This window comes from Vicugna pacos, chromosome 32 (assembly GCF_048564905.1).
Source record: "Vicugna pacos chromosome 32, VicPac4, whole genome shotgun sequence".
Lineage (NCBI taxonomy): Eukaryota > Metazoa > Chordata > Mammalia > Artiodactyla > Camelidae > Vicugna > Vicugna pacos.
Genome location: NC_133018.1, coordinates 8,619,722 through 8,642,699, shown reverse-complemented (window position 1 = coordinate 8,642,699; position 22,978 = coordinate 8,619,722). Strand labels below are relative to the sequence as shown.

Below are 22,978 nucleotides of genomic sequence, written 5' to 3'. Positions count from 1 at the left end.
AGCAGGTGAATGGGGACTAGTTAAGCCAGCAGAGAAGCTAGCTCCAACTCACTTCATAAATTTGGCTGAATCACTTCACCTCTCTGAACTTCAGTTTTCTCCTCTATAAAATGTTTATAACTTGCTGGATTGTGATAAGGACTCCATGGACCCCAGCTCAGAGCCTGGCATTCTGCAACTGCTGGACCATTATCATCATCACAGTGTTCCTATTCAGAGGCAGCCAATAGTGCCTCTTGAATGATGTCGCCGACAGCCAATTGGAAAGCTCCTGGGCCCTTCCAATAGTGGGGCTCCCCCATATGACCTATAGCCTGCTTTCTCAGGAGTCTTGAGGCTTTGAATGACAATCTAGTGTTGAGGGGCATTGGATGGGAGCCCTTCTTCTCACCAAGGCCAAACCCCACCCCCAGTTCAGCCATTCTGGCCACACCAAGTTCCCTGGAGCAGGTGGCCTTTCTGTGTGGGCTGAGGGCAGTTGACCAACATCACGTCTTACTGAGGTGTGGCAGAGCCTTCTGCTGGTTTCCTTCCCTGTGATAGGGGTAGGAGGCTGAGATAGTTGCTTGGAATGATGTCACATCAAGGGGGGGCTTCTCACTTCGTGGTCACCAACATGGAGGTGCAGGTGGGCCCCAAGCCAGGCATTTCCTCATTCCCCACATGGTCCCAATAGGACTGTCTAGTCTTGATGTTTTCTGTTTAGAAAATGAATGAAGACAAGATCAAATGTATAACTGTCCAGCATTTCTCAGTAATAACAATGCCCAGTATGGCTTATGAGTGCATACGCCCAACAATATTCTGTAAAACATGAAATGTTGGATGTCCTTTGTTTGTGCTGATAAATGCATTCATTCACTAATCAATGAACATTAGATGCCAAACCTGGGCCTCATAGAGTTAGAAGTCCCTGACGTGTATTGGCAAACCTGATAGATGAACTTGTTTTATATATCTGTATGTTTTGTGCTCTTATTCTCTACTTGTGTATAGTTATATTTTGTTTATATCCACATTTTAAATAAGTACCCAGTAGTTTGTGGAAACTCTCTCTGAGCCCGCAGAGCTGCTCTCTGGTGCTCAGGATTCTACCCCGTATCCACAATCTTATGCACGAGCGCTGAGCACACCCTCCATCATCGAATTTCTCTCTCTCTAGTGGTTCTTGGCAAGCTAACTGCCCCTCTCCAGCCCCCACCCCCAGCCCAGGTGCGCCCACCTCATGGCCATGACATGTGTTCTGCTTGGACAGGTTTGACACGCAGCTGGCCCAGGTCCTGGGCGAGTCCGTGTTTGAGAAGGGCCTCCGCGAGAAAGTGACCCAGGAGAACACCAGTGTGCGGTGTGAGCTGGGCAGGCTGCAACAGTGCCTGGAGGTGAGGGGCGCGTGCACAGGGCCACTGGGCCTTTGGTTGCTGGGTCTCAGGACCCCCCCCACACACACTTGCTGCAAAGGGAGATGGGAGAGAACTTGGTGTGAGTGTCCAGCTGGCTGGACTCACAGGGCCTAGTGTGCCTTAATAAAGCTAACCGTGGGTGGTGGGTGATGGATAATCAGACCTCTCTCCCTCCATGTCACTCATGATCTTGCTTCGGTCTCCTGCATGAGTTTTGAGGTGGTCCCCTGGAAGGGCAAGAGGTTTGGCACAGAACGAGTTAGCTGTAGACCCACCTCGGGGCAGTGCCCTGTCCCCTGCGGGCTCCAATGTGGAGGGATTTTATTAAAATATGACACAGGCCCCTCACTCATCTGCTCCTCAGCCTGCTGTGGCTCCCTCTTACCCCGAAGAACCTTTAAATCCCTTAGCCTGGCGTGTGGCTCCTTCATGACCCAGCCCAGAGTTCTTTGACTCTTGAGCTGACTTTCTAACCTTGAAGAGTCATTTCTGGCCACTTTGCCTCCCTGCTGCAACATCTCAGGCCCAGCCTTGGCACGTACACAGCTTACACGGGGGAACAACATTTCTTGTTTGTGCTTTAAGGTCTTGCTCTAGGGCAGCGGTGCTGCTCTCCCACACACACCCCACCCTTGCCTGTCTGAGCTTTTCTGGAGAGAGGACCTTGGTGTCCCACAGGGGCCACGGTGAGGGGCTGCAGGGCCAGGTGGATGGCATGCACTGAAAGTGGACAGCGCCTACCTGCAAGTTGTAGAGGTGTCCCCAGGGGAGGGTGGTCACGTGACTCCGGATCTCTGCCCCCCTTTATCTCTAGCAAAAGGAGCAAGAAACCCTGCAGCTGAAGCGGGAGGTGGAGATGCTGCAGGCCCATAAGCAGGAACTGCTGGGGTCCCCCTCTGTGGGGGAAAATTGCGTTGCCAGCTTAAAGGAGAGGCTCTGGAAGCTGGAATCCAGTGCCCTTGAGCAAGAGAAAATCCAGAACCAGCAGGAAAACACCATCAAGCAGCTGGAGCAGGTAGGAAAGTCCCGTCCAGGGCGATGCCCTGCCCTGTGGTGACTCCAGTGCAGAAGGCTGTTATTAAAATAGACATGGGTTCCTACTGAGCTGCTCCTTGTTCCCCTGTAGCTCCCTAGTACTCCAGAGAGCCTCACAACACCTCAGTCTGACATTCAGATCCTTTATGAGCTAGCCCACTCCTCCCATCCTGCAAGCATCCGTGTCACCTCCTCTGAGAAACTCGCCCTGATCTCTTTCTTGAAAACAACCCCACCCCACGCCACATTCACTTCCCACCCCCCTACCTTGTAGCAGCTGCCGTCATCTTCGCTAGTGTTGTTAGAATGTGCTCAATGAGTCTCTTCCCCCGTTAGAATATAAGTTTCAGGAAGGCAGGAATTTTTGGTTCATCTGGCTTATCAGAGCATTCCCAGAGCCTAGAATGAGAACAGGTACATAGTTGGTACTCAGCAAATAACTGTTGGCCCAGGATCTGATATTTATTGAGCACTGTCTGGATACCGGACTCAGCCCTAAGGTCTCCTCATATATCACCTCATGAATCTGCATCAGAAATCGATGTGCAGTTATCAGTCTTATCTGCACTTTACAGATGTGGAAGCTGAGGCGGGGAGACAGTGGCGGGGATGGGACTTGGAGTCTGCTCCGTCTGACTCCACAGGGCCTCGAATACCTGCCTCCAGGAAGGTTGGGATGGGAATCTTTAGAAAATGCAGCGTAACTAAGGGGAACAAAGCAGGAATCAAATACTCTTGTACCAGCTCCCTCAGCGAAGCGCCAGATGAATATTTTATGTCTGCTTGTTTGTTTATCTGCCCAATCATTCCACAAAGGATTTGAAGCAGCTTATAAGATGTATGCATAATAAAATAGAGAAAATATAAATAAAACAAACCAAACCAGAAAGACACAAATTAAAGTCGGTGCTAAGGAAGGATGGAATGGTGAATTACTGTGCAGACACGCACAACATATACTCTTACACACATAATAGTTTTAGCTCGGAAATTCCTGGTGGCCAGAGAGAAAAAGGAAATGTGAGTTACGTGCTTTTTATCATCCCCAAGATGAAAATAACCAGTTTTTCAAGGGGAAACAAGTCTTTTCTTGGTGCTTAGCTCTAAAAGGAGTTTCATAAAGGGGTAATTACTCTAAGTGGTGTTGAGGTTGGAACTCCTTTTTCAAAAAGGTCTGATCAGACAGCATGAATATGTAAAGTGGATAAGCTCTGAGCAACTCTGGTGAAAGGGATGACGGGGTTGGAGGTCGAGGGGAACCTGGGGTGGCGGCCTTTGCTTCTCACTCACCACCCCCTCTTTTGGGATGGAGCCTGTTGAGTACTGAGACATGGCTGTGGCAGGCATGGAGGGAGAGGCTAGAACAGTTCAGAATACAGGGTTTCTTTACTCAGTCAAACCCGTATTTATTAATCACCTACTTTGTGTCTGGCACAGTGCAGATGCTAGGGATACAGCTGTGAACAAGACAGATGTGAGCTCTGCTCTCTGGAAGTTTATCATCATGCTGAGTGCTATGGCAAAGTTTAACTTGCAGATCTGATTTGGGGAGAGAGTTTGGGGAAACAGTCAGGGAAGACTTCCTGGTGGAAGTGACATTCACTGAATCTGAAAGCTGGAGCATGAGTCTGAGTTGGCTGACCAAGAGAGTTCCAGGCTGGGGGAACAGCCCGTGCAAAGGCCTGGAGGCAGGAAAGTCAAGTGACATTTAAGGAACTGCAAGATGGTCACATCTAGATGGTGTCTGGTGACGTTTGGGAAGCCCCCTGTTTTCTCTGGACTCCAGTCTCCTCATCTGTACAGTGAAATTGGAGCCTTGTCAACCCCCTAGCTTCCCCCAACCCCAGCTCTGAATCTCTGAAGGTTCTCAAAGGAGGTGGGTTATCTGTGTAGGTTGTTAAGGGTCATAGACGACAGAACAGCATCGCATGGCAGCCCAGGGTGAAGAGTAAAGCAAGCACTTTGGAAAATCGTGTTAATTCTTGAAGATACCACGAGGGGACCACTCAATGCTCAGAAGCAGAGATGTGCTACCATGACCTCAGGGACCCACAGTGGATGCAGCTTCCCGGTTTCCACCCTCTGCATCCACAGGAGGCAGAGCTGACTCAACACTGTCATCCACCTTCAGCTTCACCCATAACCCCCTGCTGCTGGGCTGCTGTAGACATCCGGGAGATATTTATTGATTACAATAAAGCACTTTTTCCAGGAAATTTTATGTTAACTCATATAAGCTTGACACATAAATGGTATTGCAGATGTCAGGAGTGTCCAGGAGGCTAGGAAAAAATGAAAAAGAAATATTTTATTTACTTGCTTAAGCTCCTCATTTTGGATTATCTTCCCATAACCTCTGTCATTTTAAAGGAGGCGAGGAAAGAAATTGGCATCTAACGTGCGCCTCCTTTATGCCAGAAACTGCAGGAGGGGCTCTGATGCACGCTGCTCTTCCTCCTCTTCACCACACTCCTACATGGTAGAGAATATCATCAACGTTTTAAAAAAAAAAAAAAGGTTTTTTTCCTCAGCCAAATGTCCCTCTTAGGGACAGCGGTTGGAACCTCCTGCGGGCTTGCTGAGAGGGGCCGGGCAGTGCTGTGAATGGTCAGAGCCTTGCCATCCGTGCAGTCTAGCTCTCCTGCGGTGTTGGGCTCCGGTGCTGCTCCGTGAGCCACAGCGTGAAGGAGTATAGATCAGTGACAGCTCAAAAGTCCAGGTTCATGGTGCCTGTACCCTAGAGATTCTGATCCAGTAGGTCTAGGGTGAAGCTCTGAAAGTGAAAATTTTAAAATATGCATCAGGTAATTCTAATGTGCCACGAAATTTGAGAAGCAAGAACTTGAGTCAGTCTCTCATTTATGAAAATCAAGAAAGTAAAATTTTGAGCTAGAACCAGATTCTAGACTTCTGCCTCCAATTTTAGAACCTTCTACATAAGATCACGCAGTTTCAGCAGCATGCTCAGCTCTTTTCCTACTCTGAGCAGGATTTGGAGGCTCTCATTTAAAAGGCTTGTCTCCTTCACGGGAACACAGGTCTTTGTTACGTCAGGCGTCCGGGAAGGGAGGGAATAGTCCTTTTTCTCCGTTTTCAAAATAATGGGGAAAGAAAAATAAATACCGTCTTTGTGCCGGGTGTCGTGCTGGGTGCTTTGCATGGGCCGTCTCAGTTAGTTCTCACAAGCGCACTCTAAGAGGGCTGTTTTCTAGAGAAAGGTTGCTTATCAGAGGCGAAGTGAATTGTCAAGAGAACATCTTGAGCACATTATCTCCCTCTCCACGATTTCCTCTCTTTCTACATAAACTTTGATTCTATCACCTATCCACCCACCTAAAAAACACCGCTGATGCCTGCTGCAGGGCTGACAAATTCATTTCATCTTAGGAGTGTTGAGAAGGATTCCGAGGTTACATCAGAACTCAATGGAAAAGAGTGTGATTGATTAGTGACGCTTGTGATGACCCTTGGAAGGGCTAGAGGCAGCATTTGGGCTACTTACCTACCGCTTCTGCCCTCCCTGAGCCTGGGGGGATAACTTGACTCATTGCACTCCAAAGATGAAAATGCAGCTGAAATGCTGAGGGTAATGCAGTTGGTGTGGGCCACCCTCACATGCTGTCCTTGCTGCCCCCAGCTCCGCCAGCGGTTCGAGCTGGAGATCGAGCGGATGAAGCAGATGCACCAGAAGGACCGTGAGGACAAGGAGGAGGAGCTGGAGGACATCCGCCAGTCCTGTCAGAGGCGGGTATGTGAGCGCGAGCACAGCTGTGCCCCTGCGTCCCGGCAGGTCCAGTCTTGCTATCTCTTCCCTAGAGTGAGGGCAATTCCAGGGCCTGGGGACAGCCGATTTCTGCAACCACCCGAGACCCTAGCTTCCTAGGTGCTTTCAAGGGTGCTGGAGCAGAAGTCCCTGTCTTAAATATGATTCTGGAACTTCTGGAAGCTTCTGGAACTGTCCAGCATAATCAGCCCAAGATTTCTACCAAGAGCCCATAGTGCCATGTGACTGATGCCTTGGGGAGGATTTATGTGTTTCAAGAAGGGGACCAGTCCTTTCTGGCTCTTTGCCTTGCAGATCTTATATTTTACCCAAGGTCTTTGCAGACATTTCAAACAGTGTTTAAGAAGTAAACAAACTCTTGAAATCCTGCCTCCGGGACACCATGATTATTCCTGTTTTTCCATGTTCTTTCATCTCTCTCTTTCATTGTACCACACATACGTGTTTGTAGAGATACCCTTTTACCTAAGTGGGGTCATACGATTTTGAAACCTGCTGTTTTCACTCGGAAGTTTGTCCTGGGTCTCCTTCCATATCAGTCAATTCAGATCTAGTTTACGTGTTCAAAAATATTCCACCGTAGGCATATGGTCTCTAATTTATTCAACAAGTCTACTGTCATTGGACATTTAGGATTTTCTGATTTTCTGTTATTTTAACCTAGACAAACATCCATGTGGAAGCTTTCACTGATGTGAATGTAAGATGGATCTTTAAAGTGGGATTGCTGCGAAGCTTTAGGTTAAGTGTCATTGAACAGGCTTTGCAGGACTTCTCTGGGCCTTTCGTAGCCTCGTGTACATTGTGCATCTCCAGAAAGGGCCGAGTAGCCTTACAGAAAGGTGAAGTGACCTCCCCCAGGTTACCTCGCCATGAAGTAGCCAAGCTGGGACTTGAACTTAGGTCTATCTGACTCCAAAGCCCAGTTTCTTAACCAAAATAACTAGGTTTAATTTTTTTTTATTTTGCAAATGTTTGGACTATGGAAGGCCATTTAGGAAGCACTTGACAGAAGTCCACTTTGGGCAGTACCTCATCCTTTAGTGCTTCCTGCACAGGGACCTGCCAAAGGCTCTGATAAGTCCTGCATGCAAGACCTCTTAACTCAGTGATTTTCACACGTATCCTAGCATGGACTTCCCACCGTCCCCCGCACACCCACAGCATAACTGGGAACACCACGTGGGAATGTTCTACCGGACAGACTCCAGAAAACTTCACCTTGCTTGGTATAGAGTTTTCATTATTTTGTATATTCTTCTAAATGAATTTCAGCTTTCACAGGTTTCATTTTAAGCAAGTATGAGCAGAATTCCTAGTGTCTTTCACTTATAAAAGGAGGTTTTGAAATGAAAATGAAGTTTCTTTTGAAACAACCATCAGTCAGTACTTTTTTTTCTCTCCGTGGGTCAAGAAATGGAAGCCCCCAGCCCCTGCCTGTGTTTCCGCACGTGAAGGTGGCACCGTTTCTAGTGCATTCCAGGAGGGCCTCAGAGCAGCATGAGTGCCCTGAGCCAGGATCCTGATGTGCTGGAGATGTGACCCAGGCCCTCGTGAGGCTTTTCCATGGACAGATTTATAACGGGGGAGAGGAGGTCAGAGAAGGTTGTTTTCCTCCCATGGCAGATGCTAACGTTGACTGCACATCTAGCAACTGCTCTGCTTGGTCTGTCTCTCACCATGGCAGGAAATCAATTGTTAGCGACGTAGGTGGGAATGCTGATGGCTGTCCGGTGTGGCGGAAGAGCTGGGCCAGGAGACGGAACACTAACGGTTCTCAGCAGCAGTTGACTTAGGAGTCTGTGCTTCAGGACATCTCTCTGACTCAGTTTGCCCACCTGTGAAATAGAGTCATTGATAGCACAAGATGGAGCCAGGGAGGAAGGGGCGAGGCTCCACACATGGGAGAGGCTGGGAGGAGAGAAGGTGTGCAGAGCACGGTGATGGTGGGCACACACCCTTGCAGGCTCTTTGTGGGTGATTACTGAGAAGTCAGAGCCAACTATAAATTGCATGAGTTGCTCGTAGCCATAGATCTCAGTCAGTTTGGGCTGCTGTGACAGAATATCATAGACCTGGGGCTTAGACAGTAAATACTGATTTCTCTCAGTGCTGAAGGCTGAAGAGTCGAAGGTCAAGGTGCTGGCAGATTTGTTGTGGGGCAAGGGCCCTACTCCTGGCTTGTGGATATGTGCTGCCTTCTCGTGGTGTCCTCACACAGTGAGGGGCGAGAGACAGGGACAGAGACAGCATGCTCTGGGGTGTCTCACCTTACATGGGCTCCAGTCCTCACGTGGTGGCTCCACCCTCATCACCTCATCTAAACCTAACCATCTCCCAAAGGCCCCATTACCAAATAATTGTGTTGGGGGTTAAGATTTCAACATAGGAATTCTGGGGAGAAACACACAATCCAAACACCAAATATTCTCAAATGCGACTTTTTTTTTTTTTGCTGCGTCATACTATATTTAATGAGAGGTGAATGCATTTTGAGATGTTGGGATGTAACGTTGTACAGAGTCTTAAAAAGTCAGAGTACCAAGACTTGTAAATATTCAAGCCAGATCATGGCGGAGGAAGAAGACGTATTAGGAAAGAGGTAGGGAACTGGGGGTGGGGACATCACAGGGAATGGCAGGGGCTCCCCATAATTGGCCAGCTCTCCTCAGAGTTGTCCAGCTCCCGAGCTTTTGGGCTCCAGAGTTCTTTGACAGTGACACCCCCTCCTAACAGCTACATCAGCCTTTGTGGAACTGGGCAAGGGGCTGTGAACTCCACATCCCCTGCCACCAGCCCCCAGAGGGTCCCTGCCTCATGGGACTTGTCCTGATGGAGCTCATTCATCCTGTGCCTGCATCTGCCCTTTGTGCCCACAGCTCCGCCAGTTGGAAATGCAGCTGGAGCAGGAGTATGAGGAGAAGCAGATGGTCCTCCATGAGAAGCAGGATTTAGAAGGCTTGATTGGAACCCTTTGTGATCAGGTAAGAGGGAGACACTGGCAGATATTTGGGAGAGCACATCCCTGCCTCTGGGTCCTATTAGAGCAAGGACTCAGGGGTGGGGAGTGGTCTTCAGGACAGGCCGGGGCTAGACCTTTCAGCCGGCCTCCACCAGCTTCTCCCAAGAGCCCTCTTCTCCACCAATTCTGTTTCTGCCGTCACTCACTGCCTCTTCAGAGGGGACCTTCTGGGGCAGGGGAGGGTCTACACACAGCAGGGTTCTTGGGAGGACCCTTGAGAATAAAGAGAGTGGGTCCAGCCACGAGTGACAGCCAAGGTCACCTTGCCTCCAGCTGCTGTTGAGTTGGGAGTGATGGCTGCCCTCACTTTGATGGGGTGACTGTGAATGGCCACAGGGCTCACAGCTGGCCTCATGACAGCGAGACTGTGGCTGGAGGCAGAGTCTGGCAAATGGAGCTTTAAGCCCTAGTGGGGCCACTCTGGCTATGTGGCTTAGGGTGACCTAAGTGACTGCTCCGAGCTTCTGGAGAACAGAGCCTTGTGGGCTTGTTGCACTCGCCGTTATGTACCAGGGTTCTCAGCTGCAGCGCCACAGGTGCTTTGAGCTGCATCGCTCTGTGTTGTGGTGGGTTGGGGGCTGTCTTGGGCATGGGAGGATGTTGAGCAGCACCCCTGGCCTCCACCTCCTAAATGCCAAAAGCAAACCTCCGAGTTGTGAAAGCCAGCGATGTCTCCAGACATTATCAAGCATTCCTCCAGGACAGAGTCAGCCTCCTCTCTGCAGAGGACTGCTCCTGTAAATAAAGCAGCCAGCAGAGCCCAGGGCCACTCCCCCAGATATTCCTCTGTCCCCCAGATATTACTCTCCCTGAACGTGCTGCCGCTGCTGCTGCTGCTGCTGCAACCCTGACACAGCAGAGCAGTGCCTGGACTCCTGTGGTTTCAAGTATCATAGGAGCATTTGTTTGTTTTACTGTATTTGCTTAACGTGTGTTCATTGTCTATTAATTAGCAATGATCTTGCTGTCAGTAACACCTCCCCCCCACCCCAGAGTTGTTCCTTTTATTTGCAGAGGAAAGTGGGCCCCTTCCAAATAGTCCTGCGGGGCAGCAAGGCCTCAGACTAACAGATGCTCACTATGTATTTTTTAGTTGATTAAATGGGTGAATTCTAGAGCAGAACTACTGCGACCATGAGAATGACTTGGAAGCTGAGAGCATCATCAGGAGAACCGTATGATCTTCCTTCTCTGGGTTTTCTGGTTTTTCAGCCAAGCAGACGGGAGGCCACTGAGTGCAGAGCCATGGAGGTTACTCTCTTTTTGGCATCAGCACAAGAGCGCACGCTCCAATATTTCATTCTAGAATGACAGTCTGAAATCACTGGGAGGAGGTTGCATTCTACCCAGCATGGTCCATTTAAGAAACGAGAGGAGGTAATCCAGTAAAGAAAGGTTTTTATAAATATTGCTAAAATTTAAAATTTTATGTGCAAAGGAAAGGTAACTAATGAATGAAATGCCAATTTTGTGTTAGTCACCAAGCTGGAACCTTTAAATAACTTATCACATTTGATGCTTTTTAAATGTGTTAGTAAGACATTTGCCAAATACGTGGAAAAGTAGAACAAATAACGTAATTGATGCTTATGCGCCAGGAGTACAGGGTTCACATAAATTAACGTTTTGCTGCATCTGATTCAGACATTTTTAAGGAAGCAGAACGTTTCAAAAAGTTGGTGGGCCCTCAGTTTCTGTTCCTAATCTCCCATCCCTCTATCCTTCGGTCTTTTCTGCCTTCCTTCCCAGAGGGGACCATTATCCTGACGTTGAAGGGTGTAATTCCCTGCATGTATATTTGAACTTTAACAGTGTACAGTCCATATGATTCTACACGTTGCTTTGTCCCCCTTCATGCTATGTTTTTGAGTTCAGTCCATGATAATACATGTAGCTCTAATCCATTCCTTATAACTGCTACACCATATTCATTCTGCTGTTGGTGGATGTTTAGCTGCTTCCATTCTGAGACGCAGAACTGCAGTGTGTATTCTTATCTGTGTCTCACTGCACGCGGGAAGGCGTTTCTGCAGGGTGTGTAGCTGGGAGAGGAGTTCCTGGCTCTTCGAAAAGTGCCATTCGAATTGTTAGATGTAGCCCAAATTGTTCCTCAGAGTAATTGTGGCAGTTTACGTTGTCACCGGCATTTGTGTTTGTTTCCCCACATCCCCCCAAGCACGTGGCACTCTCAGACATTTAAAACTCCTTTACAGTCAATGAGTGTCAGATTGTACGACTTGTCCCTCATTACTAGTGAGGTAGTGTTTTTCATGTTTATTATGGCTTTCTGTTATGTGAGTTGCCTGTTTATAGTCTTCTGTCATCTCCTTTTTTTTTTGTATTCATCATTCATGATCCTTATCCAAGATGCTAATCTGTTTTTGATTATGTATTGTACAAATATCTCCTACTCTGTGGATAATCATTTCACTTTCTTCATAATATTTTTACATAATAAAAAGTGTTTTAAGTAGTCATATTAATCAGTTATGGTTGTTGCTTTTAAGATTTCTTTCCTTAACAGAGTTCATAAAGATATTTTGCTGTATTTCTGAAAATTCCTAGTTTTGGACATTTTTAGATGTTTAGGTCATTTAGATTATATTCTGGTATGTGTGAGGTAGGAATCTATTTTGTTCCTATTATAGATCATCTTTGTTTATTTCATGAGTAATTTTTTCTACAGTTTCCATATATGTATGACTGTGCTTATGGGCTGCGTATTCTGTTCAATTGGTTTATTTGTCAGTTCCTGCACCATGTGGTCTTAATGGCTGGGTTTTGATGACTTATAAACAGCTTATCTTTCTCATCTTTAAAATTGTCTTTTCTATTCATGATCCTTTAATCTTCTTACTGAGATTCCATAACAGAGCCTGATGTGATTTTCAAATGCATTGGTTTGCAAGTTACTTGCAAACAGGTGACATACTTTTTTATATTGAACCATTGCATTCGTGAGCATGCTATATCTCTTCATATTTTTATGACTTTCATAAATGTATTTTACTTTAAATTAATATTTATAATGATAATAAATAAAATAATATTTATATTTTTTATTACTATTTTCCATGTAAGTTTTGAGCTCTTCTGTTAGATTTATTTCTCAGAATCTTGTGGTTTACATGCCTATCATGAATAGACTGTTGTTCTGTATTCTACATTTCAGTTAGTTATAGTGATACTTGGGGATATTATTAATATATGTTAACTGTGTGTCCAGCAAACTTGCTGAACTCATTATTTTTCATATTCCACCTGTAGATTCCTTTGGTTTTTCTGCATAGACGGTTTTGCCATTTCAAAATAAGAATAGTTTTGCCTCTTCTTTTTTAAGTTTTAGAGCTCTTACTTCTTTTTCTTACCTTATTTCATTGGCTTGGGCCGCCAGTGTAAGTCAGAATGGTAGAAGAGATGGTAGGCATTGTTTCCTTCGTAGGGATGCTGCTGGAGCTTCACCATTTACATGAATTTTGCAATGTATATTTGACAGTCAGATTAATCAGGTTCATCAGTTTCTTCTGCTCGTAGTTTTCTAATATTTAAAAAGAATAATGCCTGGTTGTTGAATATTATCAGATGCTTTTTTCTGCCGTTGTTCATAATCCTATGACTTGTCTCATTTATCTATTAATGTAGTCTGTTATAATTTAGATATAAATTATTAGCTTAAATTTCCCAGATAAACTCTAGTTAATCATATATGTTTCATGCACTGCTCTTTTGAATTGCCAACATTTCATTCAGAATTTTTGAAACTAGGCTCATAAGTAAGATTGGTTTGTAATTTTGTTTTCTTACACTTTCTGAGTCCAGTATTGTACTAACCTCATGAAATGAGTTTGCTTCTATGTCTGAAACAGTTTCTATGAAATTTCAATCATGTTCTTGATTCATCTTGCTTATAAACCTAGTTTCTTTTAGCAGGTAGGGTGAACATTTGATTATTATCTTGAAATTCTGTAATCATAATTGAACACCATTCAGATATTAGCCTCTTCCTTTTTGAGCGAATTTTGGTAACTAATATATTCCTAGATATTTATTATTTCATCTGACTTTTCATATAGGTTGCCATATAGTTTTTTTCATGGTATTGTCTTATGATTTTAATTTTACTGCTCTCAGATTGTCCCATTTTCAATCAAAATAATGTTGAGGTTTTTGTTGTTGATCAGTGTTATTGAGGATTTGCCTATTAATTCTTTGAAAGAAACTGCTTTGGTTCTGTGGTTTCCCTGTTTTGTATTTATTAATGTTTGTCGTTATCTTTCTTTTTCCATCTCCTTTCCTTTGGTTTACTCATTTGTTCTCTTTTTAGTTTTGATGTTGAATACGTCAGCTCATTTTAAATGTTTCTTGTTTCATTGAATATTTTTTAAAGTACATTTAAAATAATACATTTATCTTGAATTGCGTGTTTCCTTAGCATGTGTCATCCTTATGTGCTGAGTGCATTGTCATATTCTCTGATTTTCTCCTTTAACCTGAAAGTTATTTAGAAATTGAGTTTTAAGTTTACTAACATTAGGATTCTGTGGAGTAACTTTTTACTTTTGATTTTTAACTCAATGACATAGTAGAATGTCTCTGAAATTGTTGAGATCTCTTAGTTGCTCTAGTTCATGATCAAGTTTAACACATGTTTGACTGAAAAAGAATCTAGCTATTTTTAAGTGTAGGGTTCTTAATGGATGGCAAATGGATCAAGCTTGTTAATTTTGTGATTTAAATATTATGTTCAAATATAAAAACATAAACCATAAAGGAGAAGTTAAAATATGATTACATTAAAACCACTGCCTGTTAACTTTGGTTTTTGTCTTCTTGATGTGTTTCTGAGAGAGTCCTATTCCCACTGTGATCATGGTTTAGCTAAGTTTTGCTTATAATTGTGTTACAGTTTTCTCTTTATATATTTTGAGGTTATATTTTTAGATGCATGTAAGTTGATTATTGCTTTATCTCCTTGGTTCATTGTAGATTGTTCCTTTAATTGTTATATAATGGGGCCCTCTTTTCTCTATGAATTACTTTTCCCTTATTTTATTTTGTTTGATTTCTTTTAAGTTAGTTTTCCTACAAGACTTTTTTATCCCTTCATTTTCAGACTTTGTGTGTGTGTATGTATGTGTGTATGTCCTTTAAACAGCTAGATACTTTTTTTAACATTTTTTTATTGAGGTATAGTCATTTTACAGTGTTGTGTCAAATTCCAGTGTAGAGCACAATTAGATACTTTTTAATGCAATAGTTTAGTCTCTAATTTTTCATGGGAGAGTTTAATTCATTTACACTTATATGATGGCTGATATATTAGAAATTATTTCTCTTCCTTTGTGTTTAGTATTTGTTGGCTTATTGTCCCTTTTCTTTGCTTCTTTCTTTATTTTTTCCCTGCTTTTGGATAGATTGATGTTTTCTATGATCCTTTGAGTTTTATTGCTGATTCTAAAGCTAAAAACCGTATTTCTAGTCTTTTAGTGGTTACCCATAAATTTTAAGATAAGTACTTGACCGTGTTTTTTTCCAGCATACTTCATTTAATTTTCACAACAAGTCTGTGGAACAGGGGTTATTAGTTTCTTCACATACATGAAAGAAGTGAGGCTCAAAAGGTTTGGCACATTGCCCAAGATCGTATGGTTTGTTAGTAGCCTAGGTGGATTTGAAATGAGGTTTATGTTATTTGAAAGCCTGTATATTTGTAAATCTAACACTAGGCTGCTTCATAGTGATGGAAGTTAAGTTAACTGGATTCGTCCTTTTGTGGACCATCTTTTTTCATGATGTTATCAGGTAGCACAGATCTGCCACTCATTTGCTGTGCAGCCTTCAACTACACACATTCTCTCTCCAGGCCTCACTTTCCCCATCTGTGAGGTGGCTTGGTTATCCCCTAATAAGATTTTTAGAACATATCTTAAAAGTGCTTGGAGAGTTCTGTGATGACGGACATTTAACAACTGCCCCCAACAATTTACCTTGATGATAAATGGTGAAACGATTGAGGTTTGGATTGAGTTCCCCACAACAACACTAAACATCATTTAGATTTATTGGTTAATTACTCACCAGCTTTATCTAAATTTGAATCTTTGTGCTGCAAAATGTGAACTTGCAGGATGACATTTATTTCCCATTAACCTAATGAGTTTTGGGGTTTTTTCCCCCCCTTCTCTCCTGTAGCAATTTATGATGAAGGGAAGGATGACTTGGCCTGAGATTTTTGTTGTGAATTTTGTTAGCAATGATCCCTCTGGAAAGGAGACGGTGCCAGCATTTTCAGTCTTCCTGGCAACGAGGACGGTAGACTCTGAAGCAGCTGTACTGCATGGTCAGTGCAGTCCCTGATGCTGACTTGCCCCACAGGAGAACAGACGCACTTCAGGGTGTGTGCAGAGCAAGAACAGATTCGAAAATAAGAAAGGTGCAAAGCATGCTGCTTGAGTGTAATCATGGCAAAGATTCTGGGCTCTAGAGTTGGTAAAGCAGGCTCAGATTTCATTAGGCACTGTGGTGCAGTGGTTAGAGACTTGCATTCTCATGCTGAGCTGCCTGGGTCCCAATCCCTGGGTAGCCCCTTAGGAGCAGTATGACCGTGGGCTGATCACTTCACCTCTCCCTGTCAGTTTCATCAGCTGTACCTCTGTTTCTCTGACAGTGCATACTTAGGAGCCCCACATAGCTTATGCAGCCTGAGCTGGCCCCATGTAACTTCTCTCACTCTGTGACCTGCCCCACCCCTGTGTTTATGCCCTCATGCTAGTCACCCAGAGCCGCGTATGCAGTGTGGTTTCTCTGCCATCTGTCCTTCCTCTGGCCATGGCCTTCATGCACCTCACCTAGCTAACTCCTGCTTACCCAACAGTCTTTCTGATCCCATCCCAGCCTGAGCTGGGATGCTCCTCTGTGTCTCCATAACACCCCCTTTTTTTAAAATTAAAAAGCAGAACATACCTCTCTCATCATATATTTTATTAAAACTACCTCTTTAAGTCAGAGAAGCTGGGTTCATATCCTAACTTGTGCCTGACTGGGATCTTGAGCAAACTCTTTCACTTCTGTAAGCTTCAGTTTCATCATCTGTACAATGGACATCGTGGGGACTGCATACCTCGTAGATTTGTCATGAGGACGGCACGTGTTAATACCCGTAAAGTGTTTAGCGCAGTGTCTGACACTTAGCTTACACTTACAGAGGGCTTTCTGTTACCACTTTAATAAAGGCAATAATAATAACGTGTATTTTTAAGAGACTGACGCAGGAGTTAAATGCAGTAATATGTGACAAAGAGCCTGGCGCAGTGCCCAGTGCTCAGCAGGTGATGAATATATATGTGCATATACATATATCAGTTTTAAACTTAACAAAGCAATTTATCTGAGAACTAAAAGGCTATAGACTAAGAACCAGCTCATTTTTCAAAGAACTCAAAACTGATGGTAGAGAAATAGTAATGCAAAATCTAGACGAACACATTCTGAGTCGTCAGGCGATGCTCATAATCTTTTATATTTGTAAAGCACTTGACAGCGTACAAAGTGCTTTCCGATCCACTATCACGTCTGATCCTTGTCTTATCTCAACCAGGAGGATAGGGAATTTTTTTTTTTTTACCTCTCCCTTTATAGACAGGAAACTCAGGTTCAGAGAAGGGGCATGACACAACCACAGTTCCTACCGCCAGCCAGTGGTGAGCCGGGGTTTAAAGCCTGGGCCACCTCATTCTAAATCCCACATTCTTTCTAGACTATCCCAGGGCATTCTGAGCATCCCAGGAAATGGTTACACTTGTAGAGGCACAGACATCCGCGCCCATGGAAGCGGGGTGGTGGGGGGCCCACGGTCGACACACCTGCCTCTCATTTTCTTGACAACTCCCCATCTGACTGATGGTGCCATGTTCTTCCCTCTGGTCCCTTGGAGGGAAAGGGGCTGTGAGTTTCTTTCATAGATGCCAACCCCAGCGTTCTTTAAAGTCAGCGCTGTTTCTAGGGGTTTTGTCGGGCCCCTGAGTAGTTCTGCACATTCCTTGGTTTGTCTCAGCCTGTATTGTGGCCCCTGGCAGTTGTCAGCAAATCTCCTTCACCCTCTTGGTGCCGAAGCTGGGCTGTGGCTTCTTCAGGAGCCATCTGACCCCACCGTGCCCTTGAACTACAGGATTCCGGGGGAAAGAAGTGTGTTCGCCTGTGGGCAAGGGCCTTCTGTGGAAAATCACCTCATTAGCATGTGTTTAAACTGGTGAAAGGGACCAGCTCAAGGGCCAGAAAAGCTTGATTCAGACCTTCGAAAGCAGCACAGCTATTTTTAATACTATTTACCGAACTGCACGGAAGCCCATCTTACCCCACTTGTATCACTCATTGAATTTTCATAAACTCATAAAACCGGCATCCAAATTAATACTATTAATAACCCCTCAAAGTCCCCGTCCAGTGTTACCCAGTCGCTGCCCCTCCAGGGGAACTGTCATCCTGACTTCTGGCAGCAGAGGGCCTCCCCTGACGTGTGGATTCTTGCAAGATGAAAAGCAAGTGGGCGGCTTTGGTGCGAAGCATGAGGCAGAGGGACTTGGGGTCCATACAGGCTGTGATGGTGGTGATGACAGCAGCTCAGTTTATTGTGCCTTTATTGTGAGTCTAGCTCTAGGCTACACACCTGTTTAATTTTTACTGCAGCCCTTGTAGTTGCTGCCATTCCTGTCCTGAGAATGGGGAGGCTGAGGCTAGGGAAGAGGGATCCAAGGTCACAGGGGTGGAGGCAGGATTTGAACTCAGGAAGCCGGGTTCCATAGAACTTGGACCCCAGCCACTGCTTTGCCATCTTAGCTCACAGCCGCCTTCCCTTGGTTTCCAGATCGGCCATCGAGACTTTGACGTGGAGAAGCGTCTTCGGAGGGACCTCAGAAGGACTCATGCGCTGCTGTCAGATGTGCAGCTCCTTCTGGGGACCATGGAGGATGGCAGGACATCGATCAGCAAGGAGGAGCTGGAGAAAGTGCAGAGCCAGGTGGGTGCCACAGGGCCCCTCACAGCCGGGCAGGGGGGATGCGGCAGCCAGCAGGGGAGGCTGCTTCCCCACCCAGACGTGGACGTGGCCACAGCCCTGACCTCCGCTTCCACAGACCTGCAGGGGGCTGGGGAGCGTGACGGGGCTGGTGGGTCACATGGAGATGGTCGATGGGAAGGGGGATTTATAATGACTGAGTCCTCATCTTCCCTTCTTTAGGCATGAGGTAGAATGAGTTCTGGGGCCTTGGGCAGATCAGGGCCCTGGGGCAGAAAGCTGAGCCCAGCCCACATGCGCAAGTGCCTGGTGGTCACGGGGCTGGGTACAGAACAGATCGTGTCACTCCTAACAGTGACAGTAACAAGCAGTAGCCATTTGCCTGCCTGTTGGAATGCTAGTGATACTGATCACGGGACGATGCTGTGAGTAACTGCTTCCTTCTGGAAGCACCTGTACCCGGTACTTTATACAGGTCGTGGCGTTGATTTCTCAGGAGAGCTGACTGAGATGAGGACATCATCTCCATTTCACAAGCCCCAGGTGACTGGGTGGCAGAGAGGGGAGGTGACCCACCCACAGTCACAGCTAGACAGTGACAGAGTCAGGATTCGAACCCAGATCTGCAGGCCCCACCATCCCTGGCTGCCTCGGGGGAAACCTGGAGGTGGCTGGCAGGTGAGGCCAGGAAGAGCTGTGGACCTCAGGAGACGTGACAGGCACGGGCTGTGCCAAGTATAGACGGCACAGCCCAGAGCAGCAGGTGGTGAGAGGTGTGAGTGGGTCAGACCCTGCAGGGTGGTGGCAGCTTTAGGGAGAGAGGTCCCAGAGCCACATGCTATAGCAGGGACTGAGGATTTGTGACCAGTCCCCATAGGGAGCTGGAAACACCTGGGAGGCTCAGCCTGCTGCTGGGGGTGTTGTGCCTCTACATGTAGTGTCACCTTGGAAGTCATGCGTCTCCCACGAATGAGCCATTCATGCTGAATCCCGATATGTGGAGACAGAAGGTGTTTCCCACTGTCTTCGCTACCTCACCTGCTCAGAGTATTACCATCACTTCTTCCTCCTTCTCTGGCCTCTGTCATGTGACTTCAGCCATGCCGGCTGGCCAGGGGCTTCTCATACCCCCAGAAACTCAGCTGGGTAATCTGCACTTTTTGAACTGACTCCTGAAAAAAATTATATGTTTGGTGAGGATTGTGTATACTCATCTCTGATGATGCCCGTCCAGTGCATTGTGCATCGTAAATACTTCCTGTTGACGTCCATTGACTCATTCTCCTGGTTTGACAAATGAGGAAACTAAAGAACAGAGAAAGTGAGCAATTTGCCTGAGGTCACACAGCCAGTTAAAGGGAGGGCTGGCCTCGAACTAGGTGCCCTGACTCCAAACATAGTGTTCTTCTCTTTCCCTCTAGAGAAGCTCAGGTTGGGCAGCAGGTACCAGGAAATGCAGCGGGAGGCAGCAGAGTCCAGCTCCAGTTCTGGAACCAGGGCCAGAGCTTCTATCACTTCCTGTCTGTAGCATCAGTTTCTCACTTGTGAAATGAAAAGTTCCAGCTAGAGATTATTAGCTAAACTAAAAGAATGTTAAAAACAAAACAAAATTAAATTCCAGACTTCATTTGGATTTCACCATTTCCTTCATTCATGTCCATTTCCTGTTCCGGGATCCAGCCCAGGGCCCCACGCTGCGCTTAGTTGTCAGGCCTGCCCTGCTTCCTCTGGTCTGGGAGTTTCTGAGCCTCACCTTGTTTTTTGTGACCTTGACAGTTTTGAGGAGTGCTGGCCAGGTATCCTGTAAAACCTACCCCAAGTTGGGCTTGTCTGATGGTTTTCTCATGGGTAGATCAGGTTTGCAGGGGTTTAGAAGGAACACCCCAGAGGTGCAGTGCCCTTAAACCAGGAGACACTCAAGGACCTCTCTTTCTTGACAGTTCTAGATTCTTAGCAGTTTCCTTCATCAAGTCACTCTCTGCTAGGCTGACTGACCATGCCTGCTCGTTCTGGACTGTCCTGGTTTAGCACTAAAAGTTGCATGTCCTGGGCAAACCCTCCACCCCAGGGAAACCAGGACAGTTGGTCACTCATTTCCCTTTGTGGCCATGTCAGAAAATTAGAATCACCTGTGCTTGAATGTGCCCCCTCCCTCAATCCTCAAAATACCCCTAGGGGAGGGCAAGTGGTTTTGTGCCCGTTTTACAGATGGGAAGGCTCTGCCCAGAGATGGGAAGCAGTGTGCCCAAGGTAACACAGCAGGTAGGTGTCAGAACTGGGATTCAGATCCAGGGTGGTGATTGTAAGTGCAGAACCTGGGGCTCTTCTGCCTCACCCTGCACCTTCCTGTCTGGCCGACCAGATGGGTGCAAGACCCTGAGCTCTTGCGTCAGGCAGTCAGCCATCACTCAGGCACCTCGGGTTCATGTGGCCCCCTTGGTGGGCGCCGTGTGCTCTGTCTTCCTTCAAAATATTCCTGATGCCATCCAAACCCTCCCCCTCCCCATAGGTGAATGTTCTTGAAAAGGAACCACAGTGGTTTTGTTTCTTTTTCTCTTCCTTTTTCTTCTGTTTTTAGTATTCATGAGAAATATCCCTCTGCAGGGTTAAAATGTGTGTTCTTAGAAAATAGTGGTATTTAATGAAGGCGACTTGAGCTGAATCAAAGATCTTCTTTCTTCTGAAAGTCCTTCTTCCCCGTCTCTGCATCCGGCTCCTATCAAAGGGAATTCACAGCCTTGGCTTTCTGTTGCTGTTGTCATGGAAATCGTTACAAGGATGGGATGGCGTGGACCAGAGGTCAGGGTACAGTTGTTTGGCTCCCAGCACACGTGTCCCGGATGCTGGAGTCAGAGCTAATCAAATAAAGCGGTGATGACATTGGGCATGGCTCTCTCTCCTCTCCCACGTACTGTATTTGTCCTTTACCTGAAGGCTCCAGGGACAAGGCAGGGAGTGCAGACAGGAGAGGGAAGGGGGAGCGAGCTGACTTTGCTGCTGGCTGCGTCTTCAGGGCCGGGTGTGGGGCTGAACTATTTCATTTGCTCGCTCATTCTTTCAGGATTTATACAGCACCTACCCAGTGTCAGGCGATGTGCTGGTTCTGAGCATGTAATAGTTAGTATGACAAGCGTGGTGTTCTCTCATGAAATACACATCTGACAGAAATGCAGGCAAGCAAACAGTGATACAAATAAATAGAAACATCCCACAACTTAATTCGGGCAATAAAGGAAATCAGCAGGGTTATTTATAAGTGATAAAGAAAATAGGGAATTGCAAGGGGGTCTTGTTTAGCTTGGGTGATCGGCTGCATCACCCTGGGAGGAGGAGAGGCTGGCAGTACCAGAAGGCGCAGGGCCCCGAAGATTTGGATTTGGTTCCAAGGGTGGTGAGAAGCCTTTGGGAGATTTTGAGTGGAGCATGGACAGTCCAGTTCACATTTTAGAGGCTCACACTTCTGTGCGGGGAATGGAGTGAGGAGGGGTGAGTGCATGCCATTAGGAGGCTAGTGGACCTTCCAGGCCGGAGGATGTGGTCTCTTGGGTTAAGTGGCTATGGAGATGGTGAGGAGAGGCAGACTGGGGGCTGGCTGGACGCCGACAGGACTTGTAGGTGGTCGGGGTGGCAACAACAAGTACATTATTTAATAGATAATCCAGAATCTAGGAGGTGGCCCTTTCTATTTTTGAACCATTTTACTGATAAGGAAACAGTCTTTGAGAGGTTGAGTAGTTTACCCAAGGGCACACAGCAATGTAGGTCTTAAAGCTCTCAGTGCCAATAGTTCTGTACTCATGATATTAACATTTTTCAAGCATCTACTGTGTATCAGGCTTTTCCTTAGAGTCTCAGAGTCCCCAAACCTAGCTGCACATCAGATAATTTAGACACCATTTAAAAATCACAGATTTCTGGATTCCTCCCTGCTTTTTTTTTTTTTTTTTTCTGTTGAGACCCAGGATCTACTTTTTAACAGTCACATCACGGGGTTCTTATGTTGGTCTTAGGACCACCATTTGGGAATCATGGGCCTCTTTTATCCCTCAAAACACCCTTTCAGGTTCAGTGGCGCATGTCCATTTTGGAGATGAGAAGACTGATGGTGAAGTTACATTAGCTGGCAGAGCCCAGTTCAGCCAGTTTTAAAATTAATTAAATATTGAGTTAAGAGAAATGGATCCAGGACTTGCTAATTTTGTGACCTTGGACATGTGATGGGACCTCCTTGAGCCCTTCTGCTAAAGTGAAGCGAACACATTGCTTGCTGTCCGGGGTGCCTGTGGGGGCCGGTGAGGCAGGGCTGGCGCAGCTGCGGGAAACTTGAGCGCCCTCAGCAGCCTTCACAGCTCACTGACTGCGGTGCGGCCAACCCAGAGAAAGGGTTTCCCTGCAAGGGCAAAGGTGAGGGAATGTGTTTGCATGCACCTGATGGTGAACTGGGTGTGTTCAGCAAATCTTGATATGGTCTCCACTCTGGACAAATTCAATTCCAGGCCGCAGGGATGAGGAGGAGCCTGTCCTTAGAGGGACTCCCAGTCCAGGCAACAGGCAGGCCTCAGACCAGACTATTGCCAGCAGGGTGATGAGATCTTTATTGGGAGAATGTTGGGGTTTAGCTAAAGAGGATGCCCTTAGTTTAGGTGTGGGAGAGGAGCTGGTGGCCTCAGCTGTCTCTTGAAAGGTGGAAATGAATGGCGGGTGAGATGCACATGGGCATTCTA

General features: G+C 46.2%; 1 protein-coding gene across 1 annotated transcript in view; it reads left to right on the top strand.

The window, feature by feature from the left end:
* MYO18B (myosin XVIIIB) overlaps positions 1–22,978 on the top strand; it is a 203,042-nt gene that overhangs the window by 104,575 nt on the left and 75,489 nt on the right. Inside the window, exons 29-33 of the mRNA XM_072952829.1 lie at positions 1,256–1,379; positions 2,215–2,415; positions 6,073–6,183; positions 9,099–9,203; positions 18,105–18,257. Of these exons, the coding sequence (XP_072808930.1) occupies positions 1,256–1,379; positions 2,215–2,415; positions 6,073–6,183; positions 9,099–9,203; positions 18,105–18,257 (694 nt within the window). The remainder of the gene's footprint in view (positions 1–1,255; positions 1,380–2,214; positions 2,416–6,072; positions 6,184–9,098; positions 9,204–18,104; positions 18,258–22,978) is intronic.